The sequence below is a fragment of the Talpa occidentalis genome, unplaced genomic scaffold (genome assembly GCF_014898055.3).
Source record: "Talpa occidentalis isolate TD23 unplaced genomic scaffold, MPIMG_talOcc4v2.1 talOcc4.4, whole genome shotgun sequence".
NCBI lineage: Eukaryota > Metazoa > Chordata > Mammalia > Eulipotyphla > Talpidae > Talpa > Talpa occidentalis.
Window position 1 is genome coordinate 43093647 of NW_023604295.1, and position 22153 is coordinate 43115799.

General features: G+C 40.6%; 1 protein-coding gene across 1 annotated transcript in view; it reads right to left on the minus strand.

The window, feature by feature from the left end:
- The window catches only part of LOC119257450 (kalirin), a 476694-nt gene that overhangs the window by 87492 nt on the left and 367049 nt on the right, over positions 1–22153 (minus strand). The window contains exons 16-18 of the mRNA XM_054701110.1: positions 14800–14966; positions 7062–7181; positions 2271–2462 (exon numbers count right to left, since the gene is read on the minus strand). Of these exons, the coding sequence (XP_054557085.1) occupies positions 2271–2462; positions 7062–7181; positions 14800–14966 (479 nt within the window). The remainder of the gene's footprint in view (positions 1–2270; positions 2463–7061; positions 7182–14799; positions 14967–22153) is intronic.

A 22153-nucleotide genomic window follows, 5' to 3' on the forward strand; every position in this document is an offset into this window, starting at 1 on the left:
TGTAGTGTGGATAGGACATTTGCTGAGTTATGGACAGAGTGGAAAGACAAGCTCAAAGACGTGCCAGGCAGAGCACTCTCACAGCCAGACACGCTTCCCCTGTCTCTGAACACTAGCAGATCTCCCTAGCACTGCATACTTATTTATTCAAAGCATGAAAACATGCATGCAGGTACACATCAAGAGAATACAGCTTAGAGACATGCAAATACTTTAAGAAACTGAGTGCTCAAAATATGTCCCAATACAGTATTGAACAAAAACAATCAGTTTGGGAGCTAGAAGAAATGAAAATATTATCAAACATAAATCTTTTTTTATGTTTAATATATTTTATTTTATATGATTCTTACATCATTTTTAGTTATATTCCCTCACACAATTGCATCCCCCATATTTTGACCCTAATCCTTAATATAACAGGTGAAGATACAGAGTCCAGAGTGAGAAAGTGACCTTGGCAAGGTTAGGTCAGGGTCAAATTTCCTGACTTTTAATCTAGTACTCTGTATGTCCCCATCAGCATTTTGATCCATTTCAAATTGAACGTTGTTATGATGGGGCCTCCCTGGTGGCTTAGGGGTTAAGTCTTAGCACTATCACCACTGCAGCCTGAGGGCCTGAGTTCAATCCCCAGCTAGGGAGGTGACACACATGGGGCAGCAGACCTCTCCTGTCTCACCCACTGCTCCCCTTAGCAGCATATTTCAGTAAATCCACCTGTTCTACTCCCCATTCTGCCTCTCTCACTCCCACACCTTTGGTCTATACCCCAGTTCTATGCAAAAAAAAAATGTTATGATATTAGACAGGAGTAAATCTTATTTTTTAATAGGGATATTCAGTACTTGTTGAAGGACTTTCCTTAATGTGTTGTTTTGTGAATAACCAACTGATTATATACATGGATCTATTTCTGAAACTTCTGTTCCATTATGCATAGTCTTACACCAATTTCATCTTGTCTTGATCATTGTAGCTTTAGAATAAGTGTTAAAATCAGGTAGTACAAATTCCCCAACTTTATTCTTCCTTTTCAAGGTAGTTTTGGTTATTGTAGGTTCCATGCATCTCCAATGTAGAACCAGTGTACAAATTTCAATAAAAAAGCTTGCTGGGATTTGACTGGAATTGTGTTAAATCTATTGAACATGCATCTCAGTCTGCTGCTTCCACTTCTGTGTCCATCAAGGGCATCATCTCTCTGAAGCAACAGAAAGGAAGACTGAGAGAAAGCATGGGGGCAGTAACACTGCCTGCAGTGCCCTTTGACAGGCATGCTGTATTTACTCTGAAATCACCTTCCAGTGATCCCATGGTCTAGGTTCTTTAAGACATTCTGAGAAGAGAATGTGTCGCTAATCTATTCTACCAGGGAGCCATTCAAATGAAGAAAGTGTTTTAAATTGAATAAAAAGGAATTTCCTAATTGAACCCAATTTAAAAATCCCTTTAGCCCTTGAGCATATACAATAGATATAATAGCAATGGGTCTGTATCTATATGGTCTTGTATGTAACTCCTGCCTTTTCTCCCACAAGTAACACCATCTTGCCAGTGAGACTCATCATTCCCTAATGAAAAAGCTGTTTCTTCCATTAGACTGAAAGCCCCATGAGCGAAAGAGCTATATGTTTTCAAGCAGTGCACACTGCCTGACTGTGATTAAATTATGTTCAGCAAATTGTCACTTTGTTCCCCCAACCTTTATAGAAGGCATGTATTTCCCTGATAATTGATATTGATTTGGCTATATGACTTGTTCTGGCCAAAGGTTGTGACAAAAACAGAGACTTGAAATGCACTTGCAGATTTTGGGCTCTGTAGTTCTAGCTTTTACCATAAATATACTCAAGAACTACTGGTCAAGGAAGAGAGACATAGGGGCTGATGTTTAATCAAAATATAAATGCTTATTGCTTTTTATCACTGAATTTTGAGGGTATTTTGTTACACAGCATTATTGAGGCAACAGATGACTGATGCACTATTCAAATATAATACACATCCAATTTCTACTTCAACTCATAGATCCAAAGAATTTGAGAAGTTTATTAAAAAATTCATAGAATTTATTTTTAAATCATAGAAATTTAAAAGAAATGATAAAAATGATCTGTTTCTCTAATGAAAGATTATAAGGAAAACAACTGTGGTGATTCCACAGGTATTCCCAAAGATATTTAATACTGAGAGGACTAGCTTTGCAGTATAGGACAGCAAATCCTCCATCAATCACAACTGTACATGTACCACACCCCATCCCTCACCTGCTCAGAAGTTTTGTAGAAGGCCACAGATGCATTGACCAGTTTTAGCCGGTCTTCCATCTTCAGCATGAGCTGTTGCCAGTGGAGGGCCACCTTCTCAGCACATTCTCTGATGGCATCGGCATCGTAGTGACCGGCCTGCAGCAGTGCCTCAGCTTTCTGCTGTACCTGCAGGGCACTCTGGTGCGTCTTCTGCAAGGAAGTGGCATGAAAGAGGGACTGGGCACAAGGGGAGGTGAGAGAGGTTCGTGGGAACAACCCAGGCGTGGTATGGGAGGGGTGGAGTGAGGCGTGAGTGGAAAGATGCAGAAAAGTTAAAGAGCTTTAAATGACTGATTCAAACATTTTGTCATGATGATTAATACACGATTGCTTTAAAAGCATACTTAAAAAAAATAATACATTTTCATTAACTAGTTGCTCAGAACCCTGACTCCTGTCCCTACTCTTTGCTGCTCCTTGCACCACTCTGAGTTTTAGAGACATTTCAGTTTCTGTGGTTAAAAAAACAGCCACTGTGTATTAATCTGTTCCCTGACTGGCTCATAAATTATTTCAATTTCCTTTTCAAACCTAATCATAAGATTGTTTATCATAATGAATTTTCCAAGGAGGTTATTGCTATGGTTCCATTTCATAGATCAAATAAGCACAACACACAGAAAGATCTCCATGTAATGCAAATCTCAGTCAATAATGTAATTATTCCAAACATTAATAATCAGTTTAAAAGGATTCCCAGTAGAAGGAATTATAAAGCAGAAGAGTAGAAATTTATACTATCCCTCAGTTACCTCACCTAGGAAAGAGCACTAGAGTAGGTAATTCAGCTCAAAGTATAATCCCCACATTAAATTATTTATGTTTGGCTTTAGAGTAATATATCTAGTATATGTCTACCACCATACATACATGGTGGTAGACATATACTAGAGGATGTATGTATATGTATGTTAGAGGATGTATGTTATGTATGTATGTTAGAGGATGTACTATGTATTTTAGGTATTTTCTTATTCAGGCTGCATGTGGTTTGCATTCCCTGAGTTCACATTAACTGTAGGATTGGGTGGCAGGGAGAGAACCAAAAGGGATTTAAATTTACTAAAATAAAGTACTGATGTAGATGAGCCATATGACTTCAAAGAGTGAATTATCATCTTAGCCTCAACTGCTAGTGTCATTTCAACCCAATGGCTTAATACTAATTTGGCCTTTGTATTTTTAGGAGAGTTTATCTCAGTTAACAGTGAAAAGGAACAGCTAAGAGTTCAGTAATTTACTGAACAGTGTACAAATTTCAATAAAAAAGCTTGCTGGGATTTGACTGGAATTGTGTTTAATCTATTGAACATGCATCTCAGTCTGCTGCTTCCACTTCTGTGTCCATCAAGGGCATCATCTCTCTGAAGCAACAGAAATAATTGCTTCTCCTTTTTTCTTGGGCAGAAGTGCCAGGACAGTTCCCAAGAACCAGTCAGCCCTCTCAATGTGCACATATAACCTCCCTGCTTTTCACCTCTACCCTCTCCTTTCACTCTCATCCAGATTGAAGTTCACATATCTTTATTTTTCCTGGTCTATCAACTGCCTCCTTGTTTCCTTCTCTTTCTCCTGAATCTGTAGTCAGCATTAGCTATGTTAGCATGACCTCCTCTAGCAACAAAGACTCCTTCATCCACTTGCTGAGTTAGCCCTCAATGACTATATGAGCACTTGAATTCCCAATTGCTGAACACAGCTAGAAAAAGTAATGACCACAGCTAGTGGTCAGAAATGATCCATGACAAATACCTGGTTTTGTCTGTTTTACTTACTGGCACTGTATATTCCTCAATATGTGAAAGTGGCATATAATTGTCATCATAAGTAAGTTAAGATGTCTTTACCTCTTAGAATGGAGGAATAACTAAGTTTCCTAAAATTTATGCCACACAGTAGATCCTCTTTCTTATTCCGAAATTCATTATCATCTAATAGTCCTGGGAACCCATCCTACTCTAATTTCCAAAATGATAAAGTCTTATGCATGTGATGAATCTTTGCTTTGCCAAGCTTGAATCACTATTTTGCATTTATGTCTACACTCTATTAATCTAATCCTATTGAGTGCTATATCTTTAAGCCACAGATTATCAAGGATGTTAATATTTAGTAGGAGTTCATGAGAAAAAATTCAGCCAAAACAATTGAATTTATTACACAGTTTTAACTACTTTTCCTGTCATAATGGTCATACTTAAAATACATAAGAGGATTTCAAATAAAAATAGATTTTAAGATCGAGCTTGTTGTTATGTTTACAGTTCTTGAAGCTATAGCATTCATAACATCTCAGATACTAACAAATAGTAATAATCTGGGTTTGTTGGTAGAGTTATGCTTCTGGGTGCTGTGTACTTCTCCCCATTCTGAATAGCTCTGAGGATGTTTTCTTGAAAGTAAGATTATCTAAGGGAAAAATCTGGACCTTCTCTGGGGTAACCAAAACTTTCAAAGTCATGAGGTCATCCAAGCTAGGGTAAGTGAACACCCCCTGCTTTGCCTATTTTTCCTGGCATCATTATCAACAATTTCCTCCTTCATTCTTAGAGGTGTTTCAGTCTTAACAATAAATTATATTATCATCTTACTTATAGTTTTTTTATTTTCCCTTCTGGAATCCAGGATTCTTTCTTGGGGCCCAATAGGCCAGATTAAGTCACTCATCAGCAATCATTGTAAAGGTCTCCTAAGTTATCAAAATGGGTTAAGCCAAACCAGACTAGTTAGACACCCTTTTAAATTGCTCAAATATTTCCTGGTATTTTTTCTCCCGAATGTAGAAGCTGGTCTAAACTGACATTCAGAGAGAGAAGCAAAGGCCACCTAAATAAAGAATGTATGATGAAATTCTGGTTGTTTTCTTCATTATTTTAGCCATGTCGCAGTTCTCTATCTATTTTCCATTCTCAAAATCTTCCAAAAATCCTGTCTATTCTGCCATATCCTCTTGAGATCATAGACATAAATTCTACACAGGGACCTAAATCTCAAGATGAGTTCCAAGAATATTTGATCAATTTGCATCCATGTAGAAACCTGAAACTAGGAGACACAGATGTTTAGTCGGTCTCTAAACTGTAAGGATGCAATAGCATTTAGTAAAAATTAATACATACTACATATGCAAGTTATATGGATTTTAGTTATTTAACCAATGCAATCATTTACCAACTATTTCCTACTCACTCTTGAGATGCTCAAGTGTGTCATGACACTGGGTTTTACTTGCCCAATAGGGACTGAAAATTTAAATTACCTGACAGGACAGGTAAATCTTAACACTCAAAATAAATAAGGAGGAGTTCTCCACTCTCTGTCCAGCATTTCTCACAGCTTTATGCCAGGTCTCCAGTCTCAGTGCCCAAACTTCATTTTTCTGCGTGCTGCCTCTCTACAGAGCCTCGAGCATGGTGTTCTTGATTCCCGATTGTAACCCCAGTCTTGATTTTTCCTTCACAGTGAATAACAGAGCCTACCACGCATATATTTGGGCATGCCGTTAAACTGCAACAGAGAGAGCTAATGCTAATAAACTCCTCTCCTGGGGTTAGTTTCTCCTTAGAACAATGTGTGTACACTATGCAGTCTCTTTTTAAATCTCCAATCAGAGTACTCTAGTACAACTAATGGTTCCTAAGAAGATATCTGGCATCTTACAAAAACATGCTATTCATATTAGTACTATGTCTACACATATGGTGGTTTCTGGAAATTAAGTGGCTGAAATTAATCAATACTGATTTAATAATAGCAGGCAATCAGCTGAATTGTTACAGTGAAATGCACATTTATGGGCACAGTTAAAATTTTATGATTGTAGAAAATTTCCACCAATAATCATTTTTTAAGAAGATAACAACTTTGCATTTCTTAATTCAGAAGTGGGTTGAGTTTTATACTGAACTTCAAGTAATAAATGTTTTTGATGTTTTTCACTCTATCTCTTTTCCCATTGGTACTGAACTTATTTTATTTTTAATATATTTCCCATGTCCTATTTCCTACTCTTTTCCCCACACTATTCTAAAGCAATCAGCTCAAGTCTCTTTGGGAAAGACAATGTTCTACCAGAATGGATAATTAAAGGTATTATTTAAAGTAAGACTAAATTTATATTAGATGATCATAAGTAGAGCTTTATTTTAAAATAACCTTTAAAACAAGACTTCATGAACTTACAGTTTCAGTCTATTCTTTAAGTATGACTTTCATCAGCAATATTGAACCAGTACTTTCAATGAAACAAACTATCTACAATCCGCTCCAGTGCTTCTTGTTCTTATTAAAAGTCAGAGCATCACAATGGCATCTAACGTTATATATAAACCAAATGTCTAAAAAAGGAATTCTAATTTGCTAATAACTTTCGTACTTGTCCATCTTCCATTTTAGTGAGCCTCAGTTGGAAGTGATTTCTAGCCTTTTAGCTTTCCATTTCTGAGATGGTGCACAGTCCATAATGTACAAACAACTCAGTGTACAAGGGGCCTTAATGATAAAGATCCCAATCCTAGCCAAGACCCACAATTATAGTGTGAATGCTTGTTTTCTATTACCAGGCTTCCTTGGGGTATTAACTAACTTCCCTCATTTGCTCCTCCATCAATCCTTAGGTAATAGGGAGAATACCTGAAAGAGTAAGGGCTTCACTACCTAAAGGAACACCTACATCTTGAGGAATCATTCTGCCTGAGGAGCAGAGCAGAAAAGGAATGTGAGGAATGGATAGCCAGATTTGGGTGTTACCTCGATGGCCAGTTGGAACTGTTCGTGCTCCCGCTGCAGCTGCTCTGCTTCAGACAAAGAGCTGGCATTGACCAGGCTGGCATTGAGCATTGACTCCCCATTGCGTATCCATCCCAGGACCTAGGGAGTGGAACAGGAATAGGTGAGTACCTTACATGGTTTCCCCGGAGCTACTGCTTTCTCTGACAGACCCTCTGAGCAGACATCTCGCTATCTTCTATCCACAGTTGGTGAGAGGACCAGAAGGGTGTGAGTAACTAAAAGGGTCATTTTCCAATCTTACCTGGCACTGTGCCTTGAGGTATTTATTCTAAGTACCAACCTTATTCAGAGCATAATATATTCTTTCCTTCTCTTACCATCTCTCTGTCCCAATTTCATTACCACTTAATTTGAATATTACTTTAGTAGACTAATTATGTGTATGTTTTTGAAGTTCTTTCTAGAACAAAGAATTTTATAAACAAATACATTTCACCATATGGTATTATTTTTAGGGCCCAGCTCAAATGTCAACAACTTCTTGAAATCATCCACACCTAAACAGTCCCATCAGAAACAATTTCTTTCTTCTTTAGTACAAAAACACACTATTTTGCCACTCACTACAGATGTCTATGTTCTATTATTTTGACCTATATTTCATCTCACCCCTTAGAATGCAAACTTCTGGAAAACTAGGGCAATATATCAGTCTTATTTTAATTTCATACAGTACCTCTTAGCATACAACCTTGCATGTGATGGGTATACTGTAAAGTCATTGACATAGTGAACAATTATCTATGGGGAATACCCAAGTCACACCTGAGCAGAGGGCCCAACCTTGAAATATACCCAAGAGTAGATATTTCTGTGCAGTGGAACAGGGACAGTTTGTTCAATAAATGGTGCTGGGAAAACTGGACCACCACATGCAAAAAAATGAATCTAGACCTCTACCTCTCACTGTGCACAAAAATCAACTCAAAGTGGATAAGAGAACTGGACATAAGACCTGAAACCATAAAATATATAGAAAAAAATATAGGTAAAACACTACAAGACATACATCGCAACAACATCTTTAAAGACTCATCACCCAAAGCAAAGATAGTCAAGGAAAAGATAAACACCTGGGATTACATCAAACTGAAAAGCTTCTGTACAGCAAAAGAGCCATTTCCCACTGATTGGGAAAAAATCTTTGCACTCCATTCAATGGATAAGGGACTGATCACAAAGATATTCAAAGAACACACATGACTCAACAAAAACAAAATAAACAATCCAGTCAAACAATGGGCAGAAGAACTTAAAAGACATTTCTCCAAAGAGGAAATGCAAATGGACAAGAGGCATATGAAAAAATGTTCAACATCCCTTATCATCAGGGAAATGCAAATCAAAACCACATTGAGATATCACCTTATACCGGTAAGAATGGCACATATCAAAAAAACAAGCAACAACAAATGTTGGCGAGGATGTGGTGAAAAAGGAACTCTCCTACATTGCTGGTGGGAGTGCAAACTGGTCCAACAATTATGTAAAGCTGTCTGGAGGTTCCTCAGTCTACTAAAAATGGAGATACCATATGACCCAGCAATTCCACTACTAGGGATCTACCCAAAGGACATGAAAACATTGATTCAAAAGACCACCTGTACCCCAATGTTTGCTGCAGCACTACTTACAATAGATAAAACCTGGAAACAACCCAAATGCCCAAAAATAGATGACTGGATCAAGAAGATGTGGTATATATACACAATGGAATATTATTGAGCAATCAAAAAAGATAAACTCATGCCATACACAGCAACGTGGACGGAACTAGAAGGAATTATGCTCAGTGAAATAGGCCAGAAGGAAAAAGAAAAATATCAGACGGTTTCACTTATAGCAAGGCTATAGGGGAACCCAATAAGACAGCATTATAAAAAAATAGTAACAGTACAAAACACAACAAAGCAAAAACGGACAATTATAAATCAGACATCCTGCAGGGGAGGAGGCGGGAGAGAGATCAGAGGGAGGAAGGCAGGAGCACAGGGGACTGAGGTGATGGTGCACAGGTACATTGGTGAAGGAAACCCTATGGGGACTACACCCGAGGGGGTGGGGGGAAGTAAATATTGCTTAAAAATGAACAATGATGTAAAAAAATTAATTAAAAAAAGTAGATATGTCTAAGTTTTAGTAGGTAATCAATCCAAAGGAAGGAAGAAGGAAAAGGGGAGCAAGCACAATAGCATGAATAATCTATACTCTGGATCATTAGGAAAAGGGAGACTAAAAACTATAGTTGACTTAAATTATTTAGAAGCTATGCTAGACTGAGAAAAATTTCTAGGAAACCTTGATTGGTACCAGGAAAGGAAAACTCAGCTAGAGAATATTAAAAGGAGAAAATCTGGCACTATCTAGAGGGTCCAAGGTGAAATGGAGATGTGACAATTATCCAACTAATAGTCAAGCACAAATATCCAGATGGCAAGAAATTATGTCTTGAAAATATACCTTGTGTCTTGTCACCAGAAAATTGTCAAATATTTCCTTTATTAGTCTGAGAGTTTGCTTGGAGAGGAAATAAAAATTCTTCTGAAATTCTAAGATGAGTAAATACCACCCATCTGTTACTTCAAGGCAAAGGAGAAGACACCACAATATGTTTCAGATATTTTTCCCCTCTAAACTTCAGGATAAATAATTAGAAAGAAAAACACTAAGCCTGGTCTCCTATTCTATAACCTCATAGACATTTCTCAAATTTCCAACTTGAGCAGAAATGACTGGTGCCATATTGCATAGATAACATGGTGGCAAAAATCCTGCTGAAGCTGGGCGGATTGAATTGAGATGTTAATTCATGGCCAGTCTGGCAGATTATGGCTGAGATGATATTCTGTAAAGCAATTAGTTGCAGGAAATAACTGCTCAGAGTGTATGTGTGCAATCTTTCTTGCCAGTGGTATACTGTGGCTGGCTGGGTAGAGGTGCAAATGATTTTCAAAACTGCTTATGGGTTTGGGTACATGCATACATTCACTGCAGGCTCAAATGCTTCATCTCTTTGAGAAATGGAACTCACAATGTAGATTTTGAGCTAGGTAAGTCCTTTTGCCATGATTCATTGCATTTTGCTTGGTTCAAGATTCATGTGATGGTGTCAGAGAAACATTTTCTCAATGTGCATCACAAATCAGAGCTCAAGGAGCAATTTGACTAACTTCTTCTGTACCTGATAAGTTTTGCTGGAATATTTTCCTCTCTGGCTTCAGCCAACTGGAAATATCAGTTATAGCTATGGTAGTAGCTATAACCCCATTTATCAGCTTTTCCACTTAGAAATCTCATAGGTTTTGGTTTCTGTGTCTTTCATCAAATCATGCCATCTCCCTGATATCACTGTTGATTTTTATTTCCCAAATGCTGTATAATAAGGCATTCTAGGACTTCAGTGATGGAAATATGCCTTTAGGAAGATAGAAATGCATAGTAGTTTATATCCATGGCTTAGGCTCAGGGGTGGGACAGATCCATATGATTCAGTCAGTCTTAGAGGTAGAACTGGGGTTGTAAAAAAAGAGCACAAAATATGAAGCGTGAATAACTGACCTTGTTACTATCTGGCAAAAATCACTTGTCTCTCTGACTCTCCATTTTTTCATCTGTAAAGTAAGGATAATTGCATCTTGCTTTTCTATATCAGGATTGATACAATATACTAAAAAAAAGTAAAGTGATGATGGTGGCTGATGAGGTAATGATATTTAGTTTTGGAGAAAAACTAGATGAAGTTATGCTTCTTCATTTATACCTCTCACAATGAGAAGAGAAAAACTTTAGGAGTATTATTTTTTATTCCATATTTGTGCTGGTATATCCTGATATGATGTAGGTACCTCAGCTGTTTTGTTATAATTATTCTTTGCACTCTGATCAATAATACTCATATTGGTATAATTTTCTATTACTGTAGTCTTTCATCTTTCTGGTCCATAAAATTTGTTATTTATTTTTCTTTGAGTATCCAGATGAGGGCAATGTAGTAGAAAAATATTATAACGAAGATGAGAAAAATATTGGTTCTACTAATATTGAGCTATGTAACTTGGGAAACATCATTTAATTTCTCTGAGGCTCAGTTTTCTAATCCTTAAACTGGCAACACTTTACGTGCCTAAATCATACAGTAAAGATAAAATGAAATAATTAACAGAAAAGTACTTCTGCAAATTAAATGAAGATTTTATGTTGGTTAATCATTTTAGGCAACAGTATACCTATAGGTTAGATGATCTTTGAAGGTCACTTTGAACCTTAACATTATAAACTTCTTTCAAAATTCAGAGACTGCTTCTATAATCACTGGATACCAGGGAAAGTTAGCTTCATAGAAATGAGGTCTAAGGAGTATTGCTGCTTGGGGGAATTAGGGTTCATCCACGAAGTCAGCTTAGTTTGAGCTAAGAGAGGTAACTAGAAATAAAAATCTAGTGCTTCCTCAGGCCAAGAAAGCTCAGATAGCCCCAAGCTAGGAAAAGACTAGATTTGATTATTTGACTGTGGATGTCCACAGTGACTATGGCATCTAAGATGGACAAGGTAGACCTGTGACCATGCAGACTGGGGAAGCTGGGTGTTTTCTAAAGTGCACCTGAAGAAATACAGTACTGCTGCTCTAGGTCATACTGACAATAAAGCTTTGAGGATACACTCAAGGAAGGTCCTTGACTCTAAGGCCTGCCATTGCTGGTAACTAATCACAAGGTATGGTCATCTAAAACTCTATCCACAGAAAAAAAATCACTTCAGATGGTAGGTGGGCAACCTGGCATATGTATATATATTTTTTAAAGATTTATTTATTTATGTAAACAAGCACTGGGTACAGTCAGAAGCGCGGGAGGGTGAGAGAATTCACCAGAGCCAGAGCAGGGAGCAGAGCAGGCAGAAGGACCGAAGTATACTGCTGAGGGGAGCAGCGGGCGGCAGGAGAGGTCTGCGCGCCATGTGGGACCCTCCTCCGGTGGCTGGGGAGCAGCCAGGAATCGAACTGGTGCTGCAGAGGCTGCGGGCAGCTTCGCAACCCAGCGCTCAACTGCTGCGCCACCGGAGAGGCACACCTGGCATATTTCTTAAGACACACAATTTATGAGATTGTGTGTATTCATCTTCATGGTTTTATAGACTGTGACCATATATCTTCTTAATTATCTCCATTTTGAAACAAATGGATAGTAGTTGCTCCTTGGTTGCTTCTGTTGATGACTACTTCTACTCCTTTCTAACTTTTATGTACAGTGAACAGAAATGAACACAGTATTCTTGACAGAAGTACGAAGCCAGGATAATAGCTTCTCCTTTGTTTTGGGTGTCCATCTTGCTCACATGCAAATTTTGGCCTAAATTCTCTGTAGGAAACATTGAAATGCACACCCATTAAGTATGCTCCTGAACTAATAAATGTGAAACAATATTTATCAGAGTAGTAACTTCCCAGAAAGCAATCTGAGCATTCTGTGGCATATGGGAGTAATTTAAACAATATGTTAGAAGAAAGACGGCCATCTGGGTGGTCAAGGGCCCTGGACCATGGGCTATAATCAAGGGAGTTGTTTCCTTTTAAGAGTCAATATTTCTCTAGAGGTACTTGGACCACTTATCTTAGGTAGAGTCCTACATAACTGAAAGAAAATCAATTGCATTAATCAATGTCATTTGTTCTAAATAGTTGGGAGCAATGTTCAGTCTTATGTCTACAGTATTCTCACTCCTCAAAGCTTCAGTTTAATATAACTGTAGTTGAACCACATTTACAGTTTTGATGGCTAAATCTAAACCTTTAATTTCTGAGCTCTAACAACAGAGTTATATTAATAACACATTGATGTCCTCTCCCGTTCTGTCCCCTTTAATGGCATTTCAATTAAGTTGTCTTTTCTTTCTTCCTTCTTTTTTGAGAGTATATTCAAAAGAGAAACTGTTAAGCTAGTGACTAAATTTAGCCTTACTGATCAATACTGACATCTAAATTAACTCTTCTTTCCAAGTGTCAACAGCTTCCAAATCAATATTTCCTGCTCTACCTCCTTCCATCAAACGCAAACACCTCCTCTGAAACTGGATCAGATGACGGCCTAAAGAAAGAGTCCTACATTTACAAGGAAAACAAATCTATCTAATGAGGCATAGTAGCTCAACCAAGCAGCAGTCCCTCGGCACCTCCGAGGGCAGCTGTCTTTCACCAAAGCCTTCATGGGTTTCTTAAAGTTCGATTGAAACAATACAGGACCAATCTAAACTACACACCCACTGTGTCTCAATGACATTCTTGACAAGGTGGGGAACAGGAATTTGCTTATCTAGTTAGAAGAATTATTTTTTGATCTCTGGCTCATGAAGACACTGAATAGCAATATATCCAGATGTCATTCAAATCTGGATTATTCATACATAGAAGACCTACTTCCCCATTTGACAAACTACCTATATTATCCTAGCTCCCCATCCTATGCAGAACATATACTTCTGGGATAAAAATTTATTTGCATTTTCATGTCAAGAAAAGCATAATTAGGGAGCTGAATATACTATTAATGCAGGAGTGAAAAAATAACAGCCAAGAACAGAAGCAAAAGTATATCATTTCATTTCAAAATCAAATAGGAATGATATCACTTTTATGGAGATGATCATTCCTGCCACCTTCCATTGATGGAAATGACTGAGTATGAACAGTAGCAAACTCCCATGACCCACTGGAGCCCATCAACTGTCAGCAGGTGCTACCCTCTCTGCCAGGTGCAGGTCATGCCCATCTTCTCAGAGGTATTACACAGACCAGGAAAATCTCAGACTGTGTTATACTTGAGAGTTTCTTTCTATTACCTTTTTTTTTTATTTCTCCTAGAACCTCAAGAGAGAAAACTACAGGACCTTGGATAAAGGGAGCCTATAAACAGTCAAGAGTTCCCAGGAGCACTAATCTTATTGTACCTCAATTTCCACATTTGTAAAGTACACATAATTATCACTTTTCCCCAAGGGCCTGCTCGAAAATGAGATCACAATGAGAAAGCGCTTCTCATATGAAAAGAAAGTGTTGTCATTTGTGACAACAGTTTCAGCATTTGTGTACTTATCACTCTGTGTCTATCAGGATTTCCGCCGTGTCCCCAGAAAGCATTTCTCTCCAGAGATTCAGATATGGTCACAGTGTAATTAAGCAGAAAACCACCTGCATGGCAGCACTGTGATCCGTGTTTGCTTCACCTGCACTGAAGAAGACACTTCACCTGCACGGTAGAAGGGACTTGAGCACAGCATGTGTGGGCTTTGACTGGAAGATAAGGGGAGTGTGGAAGACAATTTTACCCATCATAACAAATGACAATATACTAAGACATAGTGAGGAATACTGTGACAGTGTACCAGCATTGGGGATAGAAGGGAAGGGGATCAATTCAGTGATGGGAGATAACTTAGGAAGGTCCTGGAATGCTCTCCTCAGATTGTTATGTGAGAGAAATAAAGCATCTGCAGCTTGACGCCATATACCATTAGAACTATTTGTTACATCCCATAAAGAGCAGCCCAGCTTTTCAAGACTAATACAACCATTCCTCTACTTACCTATTTGCTAAGTCCTGCTTACGCCAGTGGCATTGTATGCCTTTCCCCTACCAGATGCAAGTCCAGTCAGACTTAATCACTGGGAAGCCCAGGCCAAAGGTAGAAGGGCCAGGCTCACCTGTTTGACTTCAGCCTGGAGGTGCCGCAGTTGGAGGCACTGCTCTAGCCGCTTATGGGTCTGTTCCGCATTGAGCTCCAATTCATGCTGCTTCTCATGGAGAAATTCCAGCAGCTCTTGTACCTGGGCTGCCAGATCAATGTCTTTCTCACAGATTAACTCGATTCCTGATTTAAACAAAAGGTAAACAATTAAAAAAAAGGTTATATTATAACAGCTACATTTCAATATGGAGTCTTCATAGAGTCTGCATATTCTAGCATATAAAAGCTGGGATCTGGAAACAGCCACTATCAGCACCCTCCTAACCTCTATACATCCCTCTGAATTTGGCTAGATAACCATAAGGTGTCTTTGGGATATTCAAATAATGCTTTCTCTTTTGGATACTTTAACTGGTCCTCTGTCTGGGAATAGCTTGATAACATAATTAACAACTTATTATCAACTAGATTAGAGAAAGAGATAGTTCTCTGGCAGTCCATCCCCATTCAAGACAGTATCAGGAAGTCTTTGCTGGGAGAATTTACCAATATCCAGAGTATTCCCAAGCAAGTGTTTGGATCATATTGGGAAATAAAAAACCAAACCAAAAAGACCCTGTCTCAGAACATTCTGCCAATTTAGGTTTTTTTTAGCTGGTGAGGTGCAATTCACCATTAGATGATAAGTCCATTCTGATGAGAGTAGCTATAGCCCATTACCTAGGTCTCCTAAAAAAATAAGCAACTTTTAAAAATATTTGCTAATTCTCATTTATTAAAAACAGGCAAAGACCCCAGATAAACATATCCCAGCAACACCACAGGGGTCTCGAGTGCTTACACATTGATGAACACTGTCATATTCAAGTGCCCACACAAGGGGAGTTTGTCCATCATTCTACTGTGGACCCAAAGCAATTAGTATCACAAGTCAGTCATTGACAAGGATTCCATGTTTATGGATATCCCACCCAGCATTTATAAACTATCAGCCATCTGGATCTGTGATGAGGATCTCCAGTCAATGTCCAGCAGTCCAGCTGTGGATCCACTCCAGTTCACCTCCCTCCCTACTTCTTTGTCTTACTTTTTCTATGTACCTTTCCTAACACATGAGTGTGGAGGCACATATACTTCCTCTCTTCAGCAAGTCAGAGGGATGGGACTGAAGTCTTCCTATTCACTGGCGATTTGAAGATTATGTCTCAAAGACTATGTGAAAAGTGTACTAGCTTTGAGTCCTGACCTTGGGCATATTACCTAAGTTCTCAGAAGCTTCACTTTCCTCACCAGTAAAGTAGGATCTTACATCTCTACCTACCTTGTTAGCTTCTACCTCTGGAGCTCCTTAGAAGGATTAAAATGACATAATGCAGGTAAAGCATATGTCATATAGCACAGTAAATAAGGATCTTAGCTCTTAGTCTTATGGCTTTCCCAGCTCTTGACTTAAAATTTAAACTTTCTGCTTTCTTACATTCATATCACCTTGTGGTTCCTATTTGCTAAAACTTGACGCAAGTTGTAACCTGTATTGTATTGTTCCTTGATTTCAGCCTTACTCAGATCCTCTGACTCATACCATCACTAAGGGTAAGGTAAAAAGCATCAGGCTTTTTTGCCCTCCCACCATTAGGATAGATGACGGAACCCTGTGGTCCCGAATGCATGCCTGATGGCGGGCACCTGGAATAGGGTGTGGACATATGCAGATGGAATTCATCTGGGTTTATAAGGGCGGCGTCATGGGGATGCCGGCAGAAAAAGAAGCAGAACGAACATTAGAAGAGACCCAGGAGAGAAGCAGAGAGAATGCGAGAGAAGGCTGGAGAGCCCAGAAAGAGTGAAGACTTGCTGGAGGCTGGGAGGCCTGCCAGCCTCCAGGCCCCCCAGTACCCCTGGTACCGTGTACCTGGTAAATCACAATAAAAGCCAGCAACAGCCACTGAGGGCTCCAGGACTCCTCTCCTTACCCCGTCTGCATAGAATCATAGAAAACCTGCACTGTGCCCCTTCCTGCCCCTACACTTAGCTTTGGGAAAATCCTAACAGTGGATTGCCCATGTCCTTCTGATCCCTGACTCTACCAGTTTCTTTCTGTCTGAATCCTTTCCTTAGTTGCTCATTCTGTCATCTAGACTCAGCACAGCGGTGGTCCGGTAGCTAATAGCTTGTCTGAGATGCTGACCAATAGGGATCCGGCCAACAACATGGTTCAGTCTTAAAACACAGCAGATAAGTCACAGAAGGGTAGTACATATACATCGATGGAAAGGAGCCCACAAATCTGTGTATGGTCACCTAAAAAATAAAGCTCCTTTGGGAGAATTTCTCATCACTCTGACTCATACCATCAGAAATTCATCAGCACCGCCACCAACACACCTGTGGATACAGTTGGGGTAGTGTGAGGAAAGTCTGTACATGCTAACGGAAATTCATTTCTAGAGGTAAAAATAGTGTTTTATATAAGGAGGATATGGGAGAGTGGGAAATTTTTTTTCTGGTGTTACATGGTAATAATTTCAGTATCTTTTCATGTTTATTTTTTTCTGTCAGCTACATGATTCCAAGTCCCTGAAATATCTGTGGGAGACAGAAAAGAACGGCTTGTTCTTTTGGCAGTCAACTCCCTCTAGTTACTATTTTCAATTACCCAGGGGGACAAGGTAGAGAGCATCTCCTTGATTGAAATAAAAAATAAGAGGAACTGCAAAAACTTATACCTCTGCAGTGATTGGGAAAGTGGGGTGACTCTTGACCCTAGTGTTTACTTTCTGGAAATGTAATTTAAGATCCAGCTGCAGAAGCAGGAGCTCTTCCCTGCTTCCAGCCACAATGCAGGCTTTTCCCAGCTCATTTCCATTCTGCATGCCTCTCTCATGTTCAGCATGCTGGGCCTGGGCAAAGTGTCTTTCTATGGGAAGCTCATGGCTCACCCCTGCGTATAAACGGGCTCTCTATGCCTGGTACCTCATCAAAGGGGCCAGACACCTGCTCGGGAGATCATCCAGAACAGGTTTCCAGCTGGCCCTTCATTTTCCTCTCTCTCAGTTGATACTGTTTTGTGAGAGGACAGAGGAAATAAAATGGGTGAAAACTATGCCAACTACACTTCCACACTCCTCAAGAACACATGATGTTGTGGGGGGAGTGAAGGGGAAGGACATGAAGACTTAGCTCAGGCACACCTAGAAGACAAATTCACCCTCTTCACTGTCTCCAAATGGTGACATAAGTTCCAGCTAAAACCTATCAACTAGTAAATATCCATCAATCACCAGCAAATAGAGTTTGCTTGCGTTGACATTACTGTTCTCAGTGTAGTCACAGGCCTGTCTTCCTTAGGGACTCTCAGAAATGGAGTAAGACATGCCTGTTTATGCCTTCAAGTTGAGAAATACAATCTTAATGAAACTGTTTGTCAGTCTCTTTAGAGATGGCTGCATTGAGGTTCCTTTCTGTCATGCCCCCCATCCCCGTTTGTGACCATCCCTCTACCAGAACTCTTCCGCTGAGTCTAGTTCCTTGGTCACGTGCTCCCACAGGAACATGGGGACCCATCTCTCTCATGCCTCTCTGCATCCTAGCATAGTGCTTGGCATAACACTGAGCAAATACCTGTTCAGTGAACACACAGACCTCTTCTGTTGTGGGGGAAAGCACCTGAGATTTGGGGAAAGGATAGATTTAGGGTTGAATCTAGGCTCTGCCAACTATTAATGGTGGCTCTCTGGGCTCAAAATCCTCTCTGAGTCTAGGTAAATTGTAAATTATCAAAATGACTTGTGGTTGGTGTGTGCGTTGTGGGGTGGGTGGGGATTTGGGGGGGTGTGGGTAGTATGATGAGTAAGATAAAGTATATACAGTGCCTGGCATATAGTAGGTTCAAAAGTACACATCTTTCCATTTTTTTCCTTCTCTGAGGAATAACATATTCATTGTTGATCACTGATGGAACTAGTGAAATGGCCTCCATAAAATGCAAACACTGCCAGGTGTTTATGTACTTGTTCATCATGTATCATTAAAACTGTGGTGGATGGGACACTATTAGACTAGTGCACTCAACCTTAGCTCACAGATTTATCTGGAGAATTTTAACAACTACCAGGTCCTGACCAAGGCCCAGATCAATAATAGCATCAGAGTCTCTCTGAGGCTAGGACGCAGGCATCAAGAAGCCTTAAACCCCAGGGTGATGCCACTGTGCAATCAAGATGGGAATGCTCTGCATAAGATGGTGCCATGACCAGCTATCCCACAACAGCTGTTCCTTATGTACATGCAATTAGCAAAACGCTCTGTAGCACATTTATCTATGGCTCAAGGTCACAACTAATAATAAAATGTTACTTTCACTGCTGTCAAGTGGAGGGTACCACTTAAATGCTTCAAGGAGAGAGGTGGTTACGGTTTAGGAAAAGATTTGGGTATTCCCAACTATGGTGCTTGCTCTTGCAATGTGTTTTTTGAACATTTGACAGTCTTTAAATATCTGCGTCTGCCTCAGAAAGAGAACACTTTCTGTTCTCTTCCCCCCACCCTTTCTGTGTCATTCCCTCAACATAACACTCAGTTCAGAAATTACAAAGTCCTTTAATCAGGTTATTAGATCAGTATTTTCAAGCCTGGCTTTATATTAGAATCACCTGGGAAGCTGTAAAAAAAAAAAAATCAGCGCCCATTCCAGACCAATTAGTGAGAATCCCTGAGGGGTGGGCCCAGACCTTGGTGCATCTGACAAGTTCTCCAGGTGATGCTAAATACGCAGCCAGGCAAAACCATTGTTTTACATGGAGGTTCCCTTCCTTTCCTCTCAAACCCCACCAGATTCACCTTCCTATTAAGCCCAAAGTAACTTTCATTTCGAAAATACACAGCGTTTTTCTTTCCTTTTGTGACACAAAAGTCTATTATTGTTACCTACATCTACTGTAGGGTAAAGAAAAAAATGCCAGGCTTTTCTGCCCTCCCGCCATCAGGATAGATGATGGAGCTTTGAGGTTCTGAATGCATGCCTGATGGCGGGCACCTGGAGTAGGGTGTGGGCATACGTAGATGGGATTCACCTGGGCTGAGACTGGGCTTTTAAGGGTGGCGTCACGGGGACACCAGCAGGAGAAGCTGAAAGAGAAGCCGAGAAAGAAGCAGAGAAGGCCAGAGAGCCCAGATGGAGTGAAGACTTACTGGGGGCTGGGAGGCCTGCCAGCCTCCTGGCCCCCCAGCATCCCTGCCTGCTGTGTACCAGATAAATCCCAGTAAAAGCCTGCAAAAACCACTGAGGACTCTTACTCCTCCTTTACCCAGTCTGCTGGATCATAGAAAACCTGCACTGGTCCATTCCTGACTTTACATCTACCCACACTGATGTTCATTCTTGATTAATTCAGCAAACATTACCATTAAGAACTTGGAGATGTGCAAGATGAACCACTCTGCCAGATGCTGGACATGTAAAGAAAAGGAAGCATCTCCTGATCTCATGTTGCTGGAGAAGACACAAGGTCACAGATAACCCCAGAATGCAGTAAGTACTAGAATACTAGCATAATATGTAATAGCTATCAAGCTTTATCAACCTCGACCATGCTCCATGAATTACTCCACTGCAGTCTCACAGCGACCATACGTATTGCTATGATCACCATTTTCTAGAGGAAGGCAAGGTTCAGAGAGGTCAGATGACATGTGTAGGGTAGGTAAAAGGTATCAGGCTTTTCTGCCCTTCCGCCATCAGGATAGATGAGGGAGCCCTGTGATCCTGGGTGCATGCCTGATGGCGGGCACCTGAAGTGGGTACACCTGAGCTAAGAGACTGATTTATAAGGGTGGTGCAGCAGAGTGCGGTGTGGTGGTAGTGCGGTGTTAAGGGTGGAGGAGTGGAGTGTACGGAGGAGTGCAGCAACTACAAACCACGGCGAAGAGCATGTGGCTGCTAGAACCGTTCATAAACCTGCTCGGAATGGGTTGGTTGCTTTACAGATGCCTACAGGTGTGCAGGCACTTTACTATCTATTCCCAGGGGCTGTCCCTGGGGTGTCTGCTAAGAGCTTTGACTAGAGCACCTGAGACCAAATGGACACCTGTTCCCCGGCCACTTAGGCCTGAAGTTGTGGAAACCTCTCCCACATGCGCAGAACACTTTAACTGGGGAGGAGAGGAGAGTCTCCCCTACTCCATAAATGTAAAAACAGAGGAGACTCTCCATGGAAACTTCCTGCTGAAGCATTGGGTAGTTTGGGGAAGAGAGAAGGCAGGAGAGACAGCAGGAGTTCCTAATTCCCTCTGTCTGGGGTGGGGGGGGGGGTTAAGTGCTTTGAGTGCTGCTGTTTGGGAGCTTGGGGGGGGGCAGATAATCTTATGGTCTGCATGGGATCAGAAAACCTGCACTGTGTCCATTCCTGCCCTTACAACATGCTCAAGGACATGCAGGTAGTAAGAGGTGTGGCTGTTGTGCTAACCCAGGCAGTCTTCCTCTCCAACCTATACCCTTAATTTAGCACAGAGGGCTAAATACCAACCAGATTCTTAATTTTGCTAATTGTCCTTTTTCTATAATAAGAGTTTACCTTTAGTTCAAATGTAGATATACATTGTAAATGCCCAAGTCATTTATTGTCTTAGTCCAGGGTCTTGAAATCCTGCAGTCCCCCTATACCTGGGGCAAGGCCCAGGCTGGATCCACCCCCACCTCCCAGATCTGGTGTGATTCAGTTCTCCCTTCGCCAAGCAAGAGGTAAGATAGAGGCCTCCTCTGCAGGACTAAGCATCCAGCAGAAGATGAAGTGGGCCTTCCTTAAACCCCTGGATTTATTCCCTTCAAAGCCTCAGGGGCTATGCCAGACTAACAGCTAGCTATGGTAGGAACTTGGGAACAGCCAGTCCCAGCAAAGGGTTGGAGAGGCCAATGAAGCCTCTCTTGTTAAAGCTTGTTTCTAGAACAGGATACTGTGGGGGTGGGCAGCCCATCTGCCTGGGGTGTTTTCACCCACTCAGCCCTCATGGTTAAGGTGGCCGCCAAGCACAGCCAGCCCCCAGTCTTTAGAGACTGCCAGATCCCTACAGTCTTTTTGTTACCATGGATACCTGACTCTTGCGACTGAAGTGGGCTTGTCCAGGTCATGCCAGGACCCTGGTCTTAAATGCCTGAAGTTTCCAGGCAGACAAAGCTCTCCTGCTAGACACATCGATACTGAGGGATGCGGGATGACCATCCCTGAAGGGTTTCTCTGTCGCAGCCTCTCTCCTGGGTACTGTGCGTTCTCGCCTAGTTCCCAGTCATAGTTGGGTAGCTGACTATTGTGACCATCCTGAGGAAAACTCAGGGTAAAACCCTGAGTCCAAATAAGGTTCCCAACCATGGAGAA